The 15,824-nt window shown below is 57.2% G+C and overlaps 7 protein-coding genes across 7 annotated transcripts; 4 read left to right on the top strand and 3 right to left on the bottom strand.

The window, feature by feature from the left end:
- Positions 1–257: 257 nt before the first annotated feature.
- Positions 258–3,510, top strand: MKK02DRAFT_43828 (uncharacterized protein; the record flags this gene model as incomplete). Its single annotated transcript, XM_053092630.1, has 17 exons — positions 258–342; positions 393–400; positions 446–573; positions 607–1,428; positions 1,469–1,531; positions 1,565–1,686; positions 1,721–1,774; positions 1,808–2,012; positions 2,056–2,192; positions 2,235–2,357; positions 2,399–2,440; positions 2,483–2,507; positions 2,549–2,699; positions 2,733–2,889; positions 2,922–3,256; positions 3,303–3,387; positions 3,431–3,510. The coding sequence occupies 17 exons, from the start codon at positions 258–260 to the stop codon at positions 3,508–3,510; spliced, it is 2,622 nt and encodes an 873-aa protein (XP_052944926.1).
- Positions 3,511–3,874: 364 nt separating this feature from the next.
- MKK02DRAFT_36593 (uncharacterized protein) lies at positions 3,875–5,277 on the bottom strand (the record flags this gene model as incomplete). The annotated part of the gene is made up of 8 exons (XM_053089455.1): positions 3,875–3,936; positions 4,020–4,082; positions 4,127–4,256; positions 4,298–4,672; positions 4,719–4,798; positions 4,846–4,920; positions 4,969–5,204; positions 5,261–5,277. The coding sequence occupies 8 exons, from the start codon at positions 5,275–5,277 to the stop codon at positions 3,875–3,877; spliced, it is 1,038 nt and encodes a 345-aa protein (XP_052944925.1).
- A 1,076-nt stretch (positions 5,278–6,353) lies between these two features.
- Positions 6,354–9,421, top strand: MKK02DRAFT_43826 (uncharacterized protein; the record flags this gene model as incomplete). The annotated part of the gene is made up of 11 exons (XM_053092629.1): positions 6,354–7,718; positions 7,754–7,894; positions 7,946–7,993; positions 8,045–8,126; positions 8,173–8,444; positions 8,492–8,572; positions 8,632–8,781; positions 8,827–8,926; positions 8,973–9,084; positions 9,143–9,257; positions 9,305–9,421. The coding sequence occupies 11 exons, from the start codon at positions 6,354–6,356 to the stop codon at positions 9,419–9,421; spliced, it is 2,583 nt and encodes an 860-aa protein (XP_052944924.1).
- Positions 9,422–10,364: 943 nt separating this feature from the next.
- MKK02DRAFT_43824 (putative endoplasmic reticulum protein) lies at positions 10,365–11,586 on the bottom strand (the record flags this gene model as incomplete). Its single annotated transcript, XM_053092628.1, has 4 exons — positions 10,365–10,659; positions 10,943–11,192; positions 11,249–11,464; positions 11,520–11,586. 4 exons carry the CDS (start codon positions 11,584–11,586, stop codon positions 10,365–10,367), a joined length of 828 nt encoding a protein of 275 aa, XP_052944923.1.
- Positions 11,587–12,218: 632 nt separating this feature from the next.
- On the top strand, positions 12,219–13,116 carry MKK02DRAFT_32639 (uncharacterized protein; the record flags this gene model as incomplete). The annotated part of the gene is made up of 4 exons (XM_053088544.1): positions 12,219–12,269; positions 12,340–12,503; positions 12,554–12,704; positions 12,829–13,116. 4 exons carry the CDS (start codon positions 12,219–12,221, stop codon positions 13,114–13,116), a joined length of 654 nt encoding a protein of 217 aa, XP_052944922.1.
- Positions 13,117–13,324: 208 nt separating this feature from the next.
- Positions 13,325–14,083, bottom strand: MKK02DRAFT_43822 (endoplasmic reticulum protein; the record flags this gene model as incomplete). Its single annotated transcript, XM_053092627.1, has 3 exons — positions 13,325–13,507; positions 13,653–13,784; positions 13,859–14,083. 3 exons carry the CDS (start codon positions 14,081–14,083, stop codon positions 13,325–13,327), a joined length of 540 nt encoding a protein of 179 aa, XP_052944921.1.
- Positions 14,084–14,362: 279 nt separating this feature from the next.
- Positions 14,363–15,771, top strand: MKK02DRAFT_43821 (ribonuclease III domain-containing protein; the record flags this gene model as incomplete). Its single annotated transcript, XM_053092626.1, has 3 exons — positions 14,363–15,124; positions 15,176–15,348; positions 15,402–15,771. The coding sequence occupies 3 exons, from the start codon at positions 14,363–14,365 to the stop codon at positions 15,769–15,771; spliced, it is 1,305 nt and encodes a 434-aa protein (XP_052944920.1).
- Positions 15,772–15,824: the final 53 nt, after the last annotated feature.

The raw sequence follows: 15,824 nt of genomic DNA, 5'->3' as shown, positions 1-15,824 counted from the left end.
AGCTCGTCTGCCGTGCTCCTGATTAGGCTACCTCATCCATGTATGACTGCTCTTCTGCTTCTGGCGGGATTATAGGGCGATTTCGGACATGACGAATACCGGCCTTTCGGAAGCCGGTCCGCTGACGCTTCGCGCTTGGTTTCGCCTTCTTGATCTGTCTGTTCAGCCTCATTCCCAACATCTACCGAACCGTACACCAATCTCTGCTCATCTTTGAGTTCCCAGTGTAGTCCCTACGCATCATAGATAAGAGAAATATGCCGGGCGGAAAGTTGTCCTCGCCGGAGGACGAGTCTGGAGGGGAAGAGGGCGATGAGGGTGTCAAGGCCGGTGCCCACAAACGTCAGTACTCCAATCTTCGCTATAGCAGCAGCACTCAGCTGACCATTCAGGCGCCTGTGTAGGTCCTCGCGAAGATCCAATCCTGGCCTGGACTGACAAACAGGACTACTGCCATCGGATGAAGATGCGGTGTATAAACAAGGAGTCTCCCCCGTGCAATCGGTGTCGCCAAGGCGGTCATGCTTGTACTTTTGATGGTCCGAGGAAGAGCAAGGCTACCAGAGTAGAGGAGTGAGTGACGTATGCTTCAGATATTGACGACAGCCGCCTCAAGATGGTAGAGACGCAGATGTCGAGCTTCCAATCCTCCCTGACCGAACTGCTTCAGCTTCAGCGGGCGAGCGCACAGCCACAATACTCTCAGGGGCCGCATAACCGACTTCCGAGCCAGCCCTCGGCGTATCCGGCTCCCTCTCCGTACGCCCCTCCCCCATCAATGTTCAGCATGTCGACCATAGAAGGTAATCCCGGACCGTATCAGGCTGGGGAGGGGCACTTTGGGATGCCGGGACAGCCCTATACCCCCGGAGGAAGCTATGCTCAGCCTATGCTATCAAACCACCTCTCAAGTCGCTCATCTACTGGACCTTCCCAGCCGCCCCGCCCGTCTGCTACTCCGGGCTTCTCGGTCCCGCCAGCGGACTCGCCTCGAGGGAAGCGCCCTCGACCCGCCGAGCCACCCCGCCCGCAATCGCCCTCCTCGTCCGAAGAGGAAGACCCAGATCCCGCTATAGGCTCCGCTGTCTTTCCAGGACCCTGGCGATCCATGCTCTCGCTGGCTGAGGCGGCGCGTCTCAAGGCGGATAACCAGTTTAGTAGGGACGAGTATGGGGCCGATGGAGCGTATGGTGCGGACCCTCCCGAGTCCCAAGGGGGAGGCATCGCGGGCTTCAACCTTGCCGACCGAAACCACCCCTTCGATTATGGCTCACGGTCCGAGACCAAGCGCCGTCGGTCGATCGCTGAGGATAACGCCGGTCTCAAAGGCGCTCTGCCCGTTCAGCGTGGAAGTCATATGCACGCGCACAAGGATCCTGTCGACCTGGGCCTGATCAGCGAAGCCAAAGGAAGAGCTCTATTTGATTCGTAAGGCTTTACTCGTTCGTGATGCATCGCTGATTGGCAGATTCATGCAGAATTGCCACTTCTACATCCCTGCTTTCGACCCCGAACAGGACACATGGGACAGGTGAGCATATGCTGTGACAGAGCTGACAAGCAGTATGCGGCAGCGCTCCCCCTTTGTCATCGCCACCATCATCTACATTGGCCAGAAGTGCGAGGATGCGGGCGGAGGTGTCACACCACTGCAAACACAGCTACGGGAACACGCGGAAAAGATTGGTGAGTCCGATAAACGACAGTGGCTGATCTTTAGGCATGAGTACCCTATTCACACCCGTTGCTCGGATCGAGGTCGTCCAAGCTTTAAGTAAGTGTCCAACCGGGACTGAACTGATGTCAGTCATGATGGCTCAATGGGGAGATACCAGCTACCGACCTGGAGGACACGCTCTGCGCATTGCTACCGAGATGGGTCTGTGGAGGTGTCTACCATATCTCGTTCAGACCGGTATGGGCGCTGGAAAGACTGCAGCCGAAGTCGCAGAGGAGAGACCGCTTGTGGTGGGTGCGAGGGTTTGGATGACGATCTTCAAGACCGAGTGCCAGTGCGTAGATACCGAGCTCAACAAAGGTCTAGCTGACTTTCAGGATGGCTTTTAATTCTGGTCGGCCATTCGGGATCAGCATTGAGTCTGTCCGGGATGCGAGAAGGCTGGTCGATCACCCACTCGCCATCACTACTGATAGCCGACTCGCGGCGTTCTGCGAGCTCCAGACTTATCGATGTGAGCTTACCGTGAAGCAGGGAGCTCAAGCTGACTAGCCAGTGCCCCTTCATACTCCATATACTCTTTGGCCATCCACGACCCACATGCCTGATCTCGACCAGAGATTGAGGGATGCCAATCAGGCATTCGCAGGGTGGTTTGCGCATTGGGATAGATACTACGGTGGGCTTCTCGAATGCCCTTACTTCGGAGCTGATGATCAGAGCGAAAAGGCTATGCTCCAGATGCTCTGCTGCGCGTTACTCGTGAGTATCTCCCTTTTTTGCTTGAGCCAGGCTGAGCAGTAGTGACGACGATGTTGTGTGGCACCAGGTACGCCTTCGCCTTTATAGCAAGTCCCTGCTGACCCGCAGTGTATACTGTAACTCACTTATCCTGAACGGCGTCAAAAACAAGGGCGACGTCGCATTGCTCTCGGAGGAACGACACGCATTTCTGCTCAAAGCCGTCAACTCTGCTGAGACCTTGATGGCTGTTGCCTTCAGAGGGGAACAAGGCAAACAGGTGAGCTATCTTATCGAACAAGGCTGACCCAAGTACCTCGACCGGTTCCGCTATGCCAACTTGAACACGCACGTTAACTTTGCCTTCCTTGCAAGGTTCTTGATTCGCATGTCAAGCTTAGTTCCCGAAGGGGTTAATCTCAGGCAGGTCGGACGGGACGTCGAGCAATGCGCCAAAGTGCTGTCGAATGGTACGTCTCCGTCCCGGGCAAGCTGACCGCAGTCCCCGGCTTCCAATTCGCTCAGCTACTCCGCGACATTCTCCTCAAAGCTCGCAAAAAGCATGTGCTCCCGCCCCCTTCTCGAGCTCCCTCGCCAAGCCGGATGAACCCTGGCTTCACCACATCCCGCTTTACGCCTGTGCCTACCGCATCAGATCATCCGTACGCCTCGCCTGCCGGCGGCGTAGGAGCTCACCCGGGTGTCTCGCCAAACTACGGTTCCGAGAGCGCGCTGTCTTCCGGTTTTGGTCTCCCTGAACTTGACTTTGGACTGGCGGAGCAGCTCTTCAACGAAGGAGGCGGAGTCTGGGGGAGCGGTGGCGGGGGATTGGGCTTTGTGAGTCAGAATTTGGCGTTCTGAGTGTGATAGCTGAAGTCCTCAGAATGCGGATGGCGGGTTGTCTGGGAACTCTGGTCCTCTAGATCAGAGTCTAGGGTACGATCCCTGGTACCCATATCCTCCGATCGGTAAGTGCACATCGAAGATCAAGGAACTTGCTGACACCCGCAGATCCTGAGTTGACGCACACTGCCGGTGCCAACTATCAGAACGGGGCGTCATCGAGCATGGGGAACGGCTTTCAGGGTTAAGGGGGACAACGACGAAATCTTTGTGATCGCGATATGCATCTGTTTTTTTTTTGGCTCATGGCTCTGTGTTCCTAAGCTACCTACCTTATGCGTGCATGGAACGAGGGAGGCTGCTGCTCGCGTCCATCAGGAGTAATAGTGCTGCTGGTGGCATAGCGAGACGGCGATGACCGCGCTGAGGAATGAGGAGTTGCAGCGCTTTTGGAATATCGATGTGGCGAAGGTCGACTCGTCACGTAGGCGCTTGGGTGCTTCTGGTAGGACACTCTCCACATGTAATCAGAGCTCAGAACAGGCATAATCATATGACAGTATGCAAGCATCCGACTGATTGTTCGCTTCGCTATGTTCTCGCTTTCTTCTCCTAAATCTTAACTTCTGCCAAGAGCGCCTCGCCCTTCGCTCCGTTGATGGCATTACGGACACCTGGTGGTCAGCGTTGACTTTGATTGAGAGTGCTGCACCAACAAGGATAAGAAATAGTGGTCATAAGAGATCATGACACTCACACAGCTCAGCCATCTTCTTACGGGTGTCGATATCGGCCGAGCCCATATGGGGAATGACGACGCCTGACGGGTCAGCTGTCTGTCTGGACTCTTCACGAGGGACTGACAGTTCTTGGCCTTGACGAGCGGGTGGTCGGGTCCGATGTTCGGCTCGCCAGTGATCACGTCTAACCCTGCACCAAAGATCTGTCCAGCATTGAGTGCCACCGCCAAGTCCTCGGAATTGACGATCGGTCCCTAATGATCAGCTGACTCCTCCTCCAGCTGAAAAGGCCTACCCTGGCACCGTTGACCAAGACCGCCGTCTTCTTCATCTTACCCAAAAACGCCTTATCCACCAGATTCACCGTCTCCGGCGTCTGGTTACACAGCACCACCAATATATCACTCTCCGTCGCGATTTCATCCTTCTCCTTGCGCTCTACCGAGACGCCGAACTCCTTGGTCCAGTCCGCGTCTATTTCGGCTTGGTTAGGGCGGCCGCGGGATGAGAGGTAGACGACCTTAGGCGGGTGGGATTTGGACGTGAACACGAGCAAGCGCTTGAGCGTCTGCTGAGAGATACGGCCGAACCCGAGGAAGCCAAGCGTAAGGTTTGGGGAGGAGATGGAGGGACCACACATTACGAACGGGGCCCAGGGAAGGGTCGGCCACTATGGGATCAGCAGAGGCACAAAGTTTGAGTAGAGCCATACATACCCCGCCGGACTTGATCAGCTGGATACCCTCCTCAACCCTCCTCATGGTCATGAGAGTGAGCATAACGCAGATATCGGCAACTTAGAAGTCAGCGGGATCGAGCAGCTGGTGACGTTGGCGAGCTTACCGGAATCGCTGAGAACGCCAGGCGTGTGCCCGATCTTGATCCCCTTGGCATTGGCCGCCTTGACATTGATATGGTCTAACTATTAGCATGATACTACACCGCTCATTCTAGCCCGTTACTCACCATACCCCACCGAGAATGTGCTGACGACCTTTACGCCTTCCCCACACCGCTCCAAGAACTCCTCGTCTACCTTATCCCCCGGTTGACCATGCATGACGCAGACACCAGCCACTTCTGGGTCCGAGATATTATCGAGAATCCACTCTCGGGATGCAGGGGCATCATCGGGATTAACGATGATCTCGAAGGGCGAGGACGAGAGGATCGCCATGGCGTCTTCGCCTACGTTGCGCGTTCTGACACTGTCAGCTCGTTGCTAGCTTCGGGCATCTCGGACTGTACTAGGGCTCACACGACGATCTTGGGCATCTTGAGCGTCTATATACATGCAAGTTGCAAGATGTATGAAAGCAAGTCGATTGCGCAGGGACGGAGCAGGCTGGAGCAGCCGCAGCTGGAGCCAAGATCATGCCGTCATCATGAACGGCTATAGCGGCCGGCTCGGCCGATCCGGCCCGGGTGGGAGTGCACTCCGGTGGCCAGTGGCCAGCGTGTTGAAGGGCTGTTGAAGGATGCTACAACTGTAAGGGCGGTCTACCAGGTCAGTCCCAAGGTCAGTAGGCGGTGTGCTGCGCATGTATTCATGAAGATCCGATACGTTTTGTTCGTGTCACGGCCGATATGACCTACGACGGCGGCAAAAGCCCGTTCGTCAACTCAAACAGCCACACCTCCATATCCGACGGCTCCCCTTGCTCAAATATCGGATCCAGCTGCGCACCCCCCGTCTCTATCATCGACGTCGCCTGACACTCCTCTCATATCCCCTCGCCGCTTCTTCCGCTCCATCGACCATCGACAGAACAAGCTGGCTCGCCATACTCCCAACAAAAGTCCCCTCTGCTCCCGCCCCGCCCTCCAGCCTTTTCACCGCCACAGCCACCTGCCGGACAAGCCCGAGCGCGCCCTGATGCGGCTATACGCTTTGAAGTAGGGTATATGGCCAGCTGTGCGCAGAGATCCTTACGGAGATTTGATAAGACACACTAGAGCGGCCGTGGACCCGCAAAGCGGTCATTCCTCCTCATAAAGTTTGCGGATGAAACATGCCGTAACTTACCCTTTGCGGCTGAATACACTCTAAATACCAACTTATGGTTATAAAGCTCCGGCCCGCCTTGTGCAACCAGCTGTAATAGCCAGCTGTGCGAACCTTCTTTCCGCCTCTTGCTCTACATGCGGAGCTCATCGTATACTATGCCCATCGAACGTCTCCTGAATGTCTCAGTGCTGACAACAACTTCCGACCGCTACTCGGCTCCCGGTGCCCAGCTGCAGCCTTTGCTTCTGTCGTGACCGGATATAAGGCTGAAGCAGCTTCACAAACATGATATTCTCACCGCTCAACCCGAACCCCCTCGTCCTCCTCACTGGACTTTGGCAGGATGTTCTTCAGCTTGCTCACGCTCGCCGCGGCTACTCATACCCTCGTCAGCGGCGCACCTGTCCTCAACGCGACCATTCCCTCCATAACCGACAATGTGGTGACTAGCGAAGCGGCATCTTCGGTCATTGTCCTAAACCCGTCCAGCTCACTCTCGGTCGCGGTATTGGTAAGCTCATCGGAGACTAGCACGTCCCTGGCCCCTACCATCACTGGTGCGAGCTCGGTCGAATCCACTCCTCTTCCTCCATCTCAGCAGAGTGAGATCTCGGTGCCTTCGGGAACAGTCGTCAACTCGGCCAGTCTCCCCATTTCCACCTCGGCCAACTCCACCGGGCTATCCACTTCCACGTTCGCCAACTCTACCGGTCTTCCTGTCTCTGTCGCTACCAACTCCACCGGTCTCCCTGCTCCTACCTCCACGGGTCTCGACGCAAACTCAACTGTCAACGGAACGTCCACTACCCTCTCTTGCTGGATCACGACAACGGTCTCGTCAGGGATATCGGCCAACTCGACCGGTCTCGCCGGTGTCGGTACGTCCATCGTGAACGGTACGGCTGTCAACGCGACCGCTCCGGCAATCGCAAGCTCTACCAGCTTCTACGGGGCATGCCCGGTCTCGACTGGCGCAAGCACCAATATCACCGCGTCTAGCCACGCCTCCATCACCCTAGGCCACGTCATTACCGGGAAGAGTTCGGCCTCTGTCATCGCTTCTACTGGCGCAGTGACTCCTCCCTCGTCAACCGGCGCGGTGGTTGCCCCGTCCCTCCCTCCCCCTTCCCTCGGCGCGGTGGTTCCACCTTCGTCCCTCGGCGCCGCGCCCCCTCTATCATCCACAGGCGATCTGCCTCCTCCTCCATCTCCCACGAGTGCAGCAGTGGCCTCGTCAGCTTCGGGCGGTGTACCCCTTTCACAGTCCCTCGGCGCGGCCACCTCTGCCCCATCGTACGCTACGGCACCCCCTCCCGCAGCTGTAAGCCAAGCGTCCGCTTCCAGATCGTTCGCGACGGTTCCTGCACCCTCCCATAGCTCGCATTCGCGCACGTGTCCCCGGCCCAACCCACAGGTCCCGTTCCGCTTCTGGACCATCGATGACGTTGACGCGTGCGAGTTCCCTCCCCTCGACAAGTACCCCGTCGTCGCCTGGCCGCTCGACTCGAGTGGCCAGACCAGGGAAGATCCCAGTCTCGCACTATGGTTCGCCCTCAGCATGGACCAATGGTTGGACGACCTCTTCACTGGGTGTCCAGCCGCTCTGGACGCAAGGACGGACGAATCGGATGGGACGAAGCACGAGGTGTTTTCAAGGGTGCTGGGACGGTTGATGTTTGGCCAGAATGATGGAGCGTTCTCCGATATTGTGAGTTGACATTATGAAACATGACTGATCGCCAGCATTGCGACCAGAACAGATGCGCCTGGAACGCCAACTCGGGCTGGTGCCGCGGGGATATGTTCCCTTATGAGACAAGTCCTTGCATTGAGAAGTCGACATGCCCACCAGGTCATACCAAAACGGATCTGCTGTTCGTCGAGGTGAGCTAGAGATTCGCTAGACGTGCGAGAATCATTCCCTGATCAGCTCAGAAAGTCAGACGCTGGTATACTATGCAGGCTCTCGGCAACGTCTGGACCGTAAGTCAAGTCATGCCTGTTCTTGGTTTCTGTTATGTGCTTACTGGGCAGCACAAGAAGTCTGTCGCGGCGGCCATGCAGCTTGCCACGCCAGCCGTCTCTGGACGGATGCAGCAGTTTCTGAACGATTGGGGTGAGCCTAGGATACAGACGTCACTTGGACTGTGCTGATCCTCCAGCTGCTACCTATGTTCCAGGCTACGAGAAACCAACCATATCCCCTTTCAGCGCCATCTTCGGTATCTTCAAGAGCATCGCTTCATTCATTCCTGTCGCTGGCCCAGCCATCAGCTCGGCACTGAACGCCGCCGATCTTATCTCAGGCTTCATTGATCCATCCGGAATCCCTGCCAAAGCGGACGAGAAGACATTGCTCATCGCCGAGAATCGCCAGGCGGTCAAAGACGCCATCGTAGCTTCCGCTAAAGGCATAGTTGGGGCTGTCACCACGGTAAGCCGATCTGAGTCTCATGGTCGAACGACGCTGACGCGGCATAGGTGCTCGAGGTCAGTGGCGAGATTAAGGAAGCTCTGAAAGATGGAGAATGGGTACCCGAGAAGTGGGATCCCGTCTTTCCCGTCAGTGAAATGCCTTGGCTACGTTGTCCCGTGGTAGGACCTTCGTCTGACTAGTACAGATTGCAGGTGCGGACATGCAGGCCAAGCTTGCCAGTGTTTTCACCAACATGGCGAAGGCTATGAGCCAGGTGTTTGACGATTCGATTAACGGCCCTCCCTTGGGACCTAACGGGTTTTTGACCCTAGTCAAGGGCGGTCTCTACAGTACAGTAAGTATTTCCTGGTCTACTCAGATTCATGGCTGATCCGTTTAGTCGTCGTCAAATCCCGACGTCATGCGGAAAGACAGCCTCGATGCGTTGATCCCGACGTATGTTGCCTTTACCGAAGACAAGTTGCTTCAGGCCGTCATGCGTAAGTTGCTTTCTTCACTCAGACCTTTCTCGGACTGACCCTCCAGGTTCATACGGAATCTTCTTCATGACAGACACCTTCTCCAACCAAGCGGATTGCGAGGTCAAGCGGCAGCAGGACCATGGTGATTGGGCTGGTTCCTTGTGCTTCCCCTCGACGTGAGTCGTCGGCGCGCGCGCACAGAGATTCTAGTAGAGCGTACAGCTAAACCTATAGCGACGGTGTCACCTGGAGGTCGCTCACACCATACCCATCCAGATTTGGCTACGAAGAAAGACCACACAAGGACACAGGTCACGAACGTTGGGGTGCCCGGCAGATCCTCCACCAAGTACGTCCGAGCCGTGAGCCTGCCAGAAGCCCAGCTGAGACAAGCAGATCTGGCCATTCATGACTGCCGTCAATGTGCGGGACAAGCTCCGGGGCGACCTGTCAAGTAGAGATCACCCGGCCGACATTGTCGACATCTACCAAAAGCTCTCTGCCTGCTCGTGACGCGACCAACAACGGAGTCCATCACCGTCCGTCCAAAGGGGGCAGCTCGACGGGTTTCAAACTCTTTCCCGACGAGATGCCCACCCCTACCTCACTGCCTCTGGACGCGCTCTGTCACTGGAACCTACCGGTCGTCGCGCCCTACCCGGTCGGCGTTCAGGACGACGAGCGCGCCTGCATGGACGACTACGTCCAGGATGATCTCAAGTGGACTTTCCGGACTGGTCAATACGGCTCTGCGTGGGCTGGTAAGAGCTGGGATGTCAATAGCTTCCCAGGCTACCCCACATTCGAGTCGTCAGGGATGTGCAAGGTGAAGGAAAACGGCTGGATTCAAAGGCAGAAATGCAGTAAGTCTAACTCGCATCGAGGGTGCAAGCTGCCAGAATACTCCCCCGCAAACATCCTCCACGGTCGATGCTGATCTTCAGATGACGGCATGACTATTAAGGAATGCGAGCCGCATGATGGCTGGTGGAATTACAAGTACGAAAGTTACAGTCCCCGTCCCGGACCGGCGCTGTACTACGCTCGAGCTCTCGCCTACCCCGCTCACCCGGAGTGCGTGCTCGGCTCGGAGCACTTGGATTGTCCCGCGTTCTAGGGCTTGGGGAATATTGCTTTGGAAGGGTTGGGATCAAGGACAATTCTGGGGCGAGACTACGGGACTTTGGGACTTGGGACTTGGTTTGAACTTCGGGACTTTGGTACTTTAGGATAGATGTAGGGCAAGTCAGGTTTCAGTCAATCTACAAATCGGTTCTTTAGGTGCTACGCGTCCCTATCGTCAGGTTTGCATCAGCGTCATGCTCGGACCGGCTCCGCCTGGCAGCAGCGGTCCTCCTGCAGATCCTCTCCAATCTAGTAACTGGCCTCTCCCTGACCTTGTCGGACGTCTTTGCATCCCTTTTCAAGCGGCAGATTTCCTACTCTCATCGATGTCCTACTGCTGCCTCCTTGCCTGAGCCTGCGCGGCCGCCCCACCCGCTCCACCCGCCTGACCGGGCGCAGCAGCCCCCTGTCCCGGCTGCTGAGGAACCAGCCGTCCCCCACCCCAGCTGCCAACGACCCGCTTGATGGTGCCCCATACGTTGGCGACAACACCGCCCTGATTTCCGGCGAGACCATCAATACGACCCGTGAGTGCGTTGACGGCGTGCCGGGTGAAGGGGGAGGCGTGGTATCGGAGGCGGATAAAGTGGGCGAGGAAGATGGGGGCGATGAAGGATGAGGTGAAGCTGGGGATTAGTTACGCTCATGTGTGATGCCAGACTAGAGAAAGAAAGCTGAGGGGAGCAGTGAGAGGTATAGGGAGTCCCGCTGAGTCACTCGGCCCAGTACGCGAGGCTACACCCCTGTCGCGACAGCGCAGCAAGTGTCCACCCATCCCAGCTGACTGCCCCTTCCTCCTTGACCCCTCCGAGCAACATCCTAACTGTCCGCTCTTAACCTCACTTCCCCCAAAGCCAAGGTTCTGCACCCTCCGCAAGCCCTCGCCAGGCAAAAGGCGAAACAACTCACGTCAAGGCCCCGACCGTCACCCTAGCCAGAATCGCCAACTCCGTATACGCCACAAACCTCATCGCGCCATCATAGTTGTTCTTGACCCATACCTGAATCCTCCTCGACACCGCCTCCAGTCCTTGTGGCGCGGGACGCTGCTGGCCCGCCTGGGGCGCCTGCGAAGGGGGAACGAATTTGGGGATGACGTTTGTACGGAGGAAGGTGAGGCAGTGGAATAGTGAGAATGTGGCGAAGGGGAGTATGGACACTGCTTGATCAGCTCGAGATCCAGGTCCAGAGATAAAGAGGGGGAAGGTGGCGCACAGTTGATAGGCTTGGAGATCCACCAGTAGAGCGCCAAAACGGCATACTGGACATTTTCATCCACGAATGCCCGCCTCACCCATGCTGCGTTCGGCTGCGGCCGGCCCAGCGACTTGAACACCACGATACAGTAGGACAGCAAGGCGCCGGTGAAGCCTAGTCGATAGATGATTTGAGGAGTCCCACGGAAGAGTACCGTCTGGAGGAGGACGTAGCCTTCGAAAGTCAGCTTTTGCATTGTGAAACGAAAAGGAAATGGGGCGGAACGTACTGGCGCTGGCGAGCATAACGCCGTGGCCGACAGCCCATACTGTATGTGGGTGTACGAGGTTGGACATTGTGAGTGCGGGTGAGTAGGTCGATGGAGAAGCAAAAGCAGTAGAGGGCAATCAAAAAGCCTTCGCTGTGCTGCTCCTTCGCAGCCACGACGCACGACGTCATGCTGATCACCGCCTGAGAATCATGGCCACGTGGCGTTCTGTGTGGCACTTCTGCTGCAGCCGAGCATTGCATTCCTCCGCTGATGTCCCTCTTGGATCATGCCTTCACATCTCCGCTCATCCCGGGGCAAGTGATGCTCAGCTCAAGCCCAAGGCTTCCTCTGGGCTCATGCGCCTCGTCCAGCCGCTGCCTCGACATCAGTCTCCCCTGAGTGGAGCAGAGAGCTCACACAAGCAAGTCCGTGTGACCTGAAACGAGCATCTCACATCAGCCCCTTATCGCTAACCTTGTTCTCACTATACTGACGTCACAAAAATGCTCGTCCGCGTCTCAAAGGAATGCGGAGATGAGAGTGCCTGATACACACTGACCCCTCGAGGCACGCTACACAGTTGGTGACGTCAAGGGCCAAGCAATTTTACGCTGTGTCTGAGCGTACCGGTCGACCGAGTACAAAAGGAACGCCTGATCCCCACCTCCCCTCTCAACCCAACGTCTACAATCCTACAATCACACCCCGTACCCCGAAATGGCTCTCCGCTACCCTACCGCCCTCGGCATCGCGGCCTTCATGGTCATGGTACGTCCCCTCCCCAGTCCCCATCACTCTGGCATGTCACTCAATCCACTTGTACTCAGCTGATGTACAGGTCGCCACCCTCTTCTTCTGGCTCGCGGCCATGTCCACCCCGATCACCAAGTCGCTCTGGTATCTCCGCGCCCGGGCCAACGTCGCTGGCACAGGCAACGTTTACTATGGCAACTTTGGCTGGTCAGCCGGGGATGGCGATACTCTTGACTATCGGAACGTTGGGTGAGCTGTCCTGCTCCTACCAATTATAGGGATAGAAGCTGACGAGATAGGTACGAGTGGGCGCCATACATCAGCAGCAAGGGGTTGACGGGATCGCTCATCCTCGTTGCGCTCACCGCAGCGTTTGGGACGATTGCCTTCTTCGCCCTGATGGGTAGTATCAGGGCGTTGCGGCTGGGCATGTGTGCAATCTTCACCACCGTAAGTCCAGCCTCTCTCTTCTTTGATCGTCACTCATCATTCCCACTTCCAAGCTCAATGCCCTCGCCCTTCAAATCTCCCCTCACCTCACCGTACCCTGCTCAGACCCCAGCTGACATTCCAGATCTTCACCATCCTCCTCTCCACCCTCTCCTTCATCCTCATTGTCTCCACCTTCGTCACCGCGCACCGCCGCTTCTCCTCGGACGGCATCAACGTCGCAAACGGCCCCGCGTTTGTCCTGTCCATTATCGGCTGGCTGCTGTACCTCTTCGCGCTGCCGTTCCTCGTGCTCGCTCTCCGTGCGCTCAGGCGGGACAGGCGAGACGGCGTCGTGGTCAGAGATGGAACGGTCCATGAGACTAAGACGACCACCACCACCACTACCGGGAGGAAGAAGCGGTTCTTCTAGGTCGGATCGGAGTGGCGAGTTTGGGGGGTGGGATGTCTCGGGATACACGATAGACACGACTATAATGATAAGGCAGACACGAAGACTGGTTGATAAATAACAAATGTATACATGGTGCTTGATCTGGTCTGTAAACTGCTATCGTCATGCTCGGCTTTGACATCTGCCTACTTCTCCATCGAATCCTGCAAGCGGCCCGACCACACGCCTAGTCCTCATCGCTCCCGCTCTCCTTCTCGCGCTTGCTCCAATCCAGCCAACTCCCCTGGTAGTTCCGGACGTTATTGTACCCCTTCTCATGTGCCCATTCCGAGGCGGTCGCGGAACGCTTGCCGGAGCGGCAGAAGAAGATGAGGTTTTGGGAAGTGAGGGGTTTGGAGAAGGCGAATTGCTGCAGGGTCAGCGTTGAGCATAAGAGGAGGTGGGAGTCTCCGCGTAGCTGGCATTTAATAAGAAGAAGCCATAGCAGCGGTACCCTGTCCTGCGAGGACGTCCCACGTCCCAAAGAGGATAACCACTCTAGTTTCAGAGCTCACCTTTTGGAACTCCCCCGGTCCAAAGTTCTTATCCAGCGCATCGCGCAATTGACTCAGAGGCAATGATACCGCCGATGGGATCGACCCGAGCGCGACCTCGTCCGGTTCACGTACATCCACAATGAGGACGTCCTGCCTATCAGCCCTTGCCCTTGCCCCTAGCCCTCGCCGCCCTTCCTGCCTCTATGCCAAAGGGTAAGACGCACATCAGTAGGCTGCTGAGTATAAGGCTTGAGCTCTTCATAAGTGATCACGGGGTTCTTGGCCCATGATGAGGTCGTGGTGGATTTGAAGCGGAAGAGCGAGAGGGAAGAGGTTGGGGAGGAGGTAGGCGGGAGAACGGCGCGGAAAGCGGGGAGCGAAGCGGGTCGGACTGAGCGGGCGGTGAGGGCGCCGGTGCTGAGGAGGGTGCGGGCTGCTACGCGGGACATGGTTGTTGTAGGTGCGATGAGTAAGGTCAAGCGAGGTATGAGGAGTTGTCAGCAGCTGGATGGACACCCCGGCCCGGATGTTACATAGGCGAGCCTATCGTAGCTTCGTTTCTATGTAGGCGCTGGAGCTGGTCTGGTGACATGCCTCGAGCCTAATTTTGCAGCAGAGTGACGTGTCAATCTTGCGTGGTATCATTCTCGATTCTGAGATTTCGAAGTGCAGCGACCCCTTTTACCTCGCCTATGCACCTCACACCTTACTCCTATAGCGTATACATCATGCCCTTCTTCAACCCATCATCGCTCCCACTACCGCTCCTGCGCCAGATCGCGCGGTCACGCTCATCCCCTCGATTTCGGCGAGCATTGAGCACATCTCCGGTCCCGCTCGAAGCAAGACGGCCCCTCCCCCTCTCCCCCCTCGCTCCCTCCATACCGCCTACGCCCACCCTCTCCGCCCTTGCATCTCGCCTATCTCTCCCCCAATCATCAACTCTCCATCCCGGACTGGTAGCTTGCCTGACCCACCCGTCGTTCTCCCGCACGTCCGCCGCGTCCGGATCGACATCCACCGCTTCTACCGAGACGGACACCAATGAGCTGCTCTCCACACTAGGCAACTCCCTCCTCGGCTTGTTCGCCTCGGAACACCTCGCGCAGAGGTATCCCTTCCTGCCGACCGAAGCGCTCAAAGCGGGCGTCACGGCGTATGTCGGTCCCGCCGCCTGTTTTGCGATAGCCCGGGAGCTCGGTGTAGGCGTGCATGGGCCAGGCGATGGACTGGAGAAGGAGCTGCCAGAGGGTCAGAGGCGGAGAGGGCACGGAGCGGGTGGAAGACCAGCGAGTGAAGGTGTGGGCGTTAGGTGGATTAGGGAAGTTGGCTTCGAGAAGGTGCCTGTTGCGAGGCGGTTTAGGGGGAGGATGGAGCGTGAGGGCGGAGGCGGCGCAGGGCCGGGGGATGCGATACAGCGGAGAGAAGGGTGGGAGGAGGTCGTGGCGGGGGTGGTGAAGGCGTTTGTGGGGTTGATATATCAGGAGCAGGTGAGCTGAGCGGTCCTTAACCTCAGAGGGAGATTAAGCTTACACCTGCAGGGAATGACGGCCGCACGACAATTCACACACGCACACTTCCTCTCACGATACCTCGACATGACCTCCCTCTTCAACTTTACGAACCCAAAGCACGTCTTGTCTCGGGCAGTCGCCAAGCATCTGTCAGATGCGGGCGTAGAGCCAACCGCAGGAGAAGGCAACATCGAGTCTAGGTGAGCCCAACACCGTCGAGTCGAAAGCCAGTGTAGGCACAGCTGACTCCTAGACTTCTCGCTCAAACAGGAACAAACTCCCAATCCCCCTTGTTCAACATCGGCCTCTTCCTCCCATCCGGACTAAAGCTCTCAGAGGGGTACGGCTCTTCCCTCAAGATGGCCGAACATCGAGCGGCCGTCAATGCCCTGCACGCCCTTTTCCTCGTTCGCGGCGATACGGAAGAAGGGGGTGGAGGATTGGGCGGGATGTGGAGGAGGAGTCAGGGCGAGAAGAGGGCGGGTGGGTTGAGATTACCAACGGAGAGTCATGGGGTTTGGGCGGTGGAGGGTGGGAAAGTGGGCAAGGGGCTCGAGTTCCAGGGAAGCGGATGGGGAGGGGGCGAGGTGACTGTCGAGAGTCGGAAGCGGGTGACGGTATAGCCAGGGTGAGACATATGGGATTGCCCCATGCACCTTGATCATCTCCCGGCTGG

Source organism: Dioszegia hungarica, assembly GCF_025882075.1.
Source record: "Dioszegia hungarica strain PDD-24b-2 chromosome Unknown MKK02contig_8, whole genome shotgun sequence".
Taxonomy (NCBI): Eukaryota; Fungi; Basidiomycota; class Tremellomycetes; order Tremellales; family Bulleribasidiaceae; genus Dioszegia; species Dioszegia hungarica.
The sequence above is the reverse complement of the archived record's forward strand: the minus strand, read 5'-3'. Positions and strand labels throughout refer to the sequence as shown.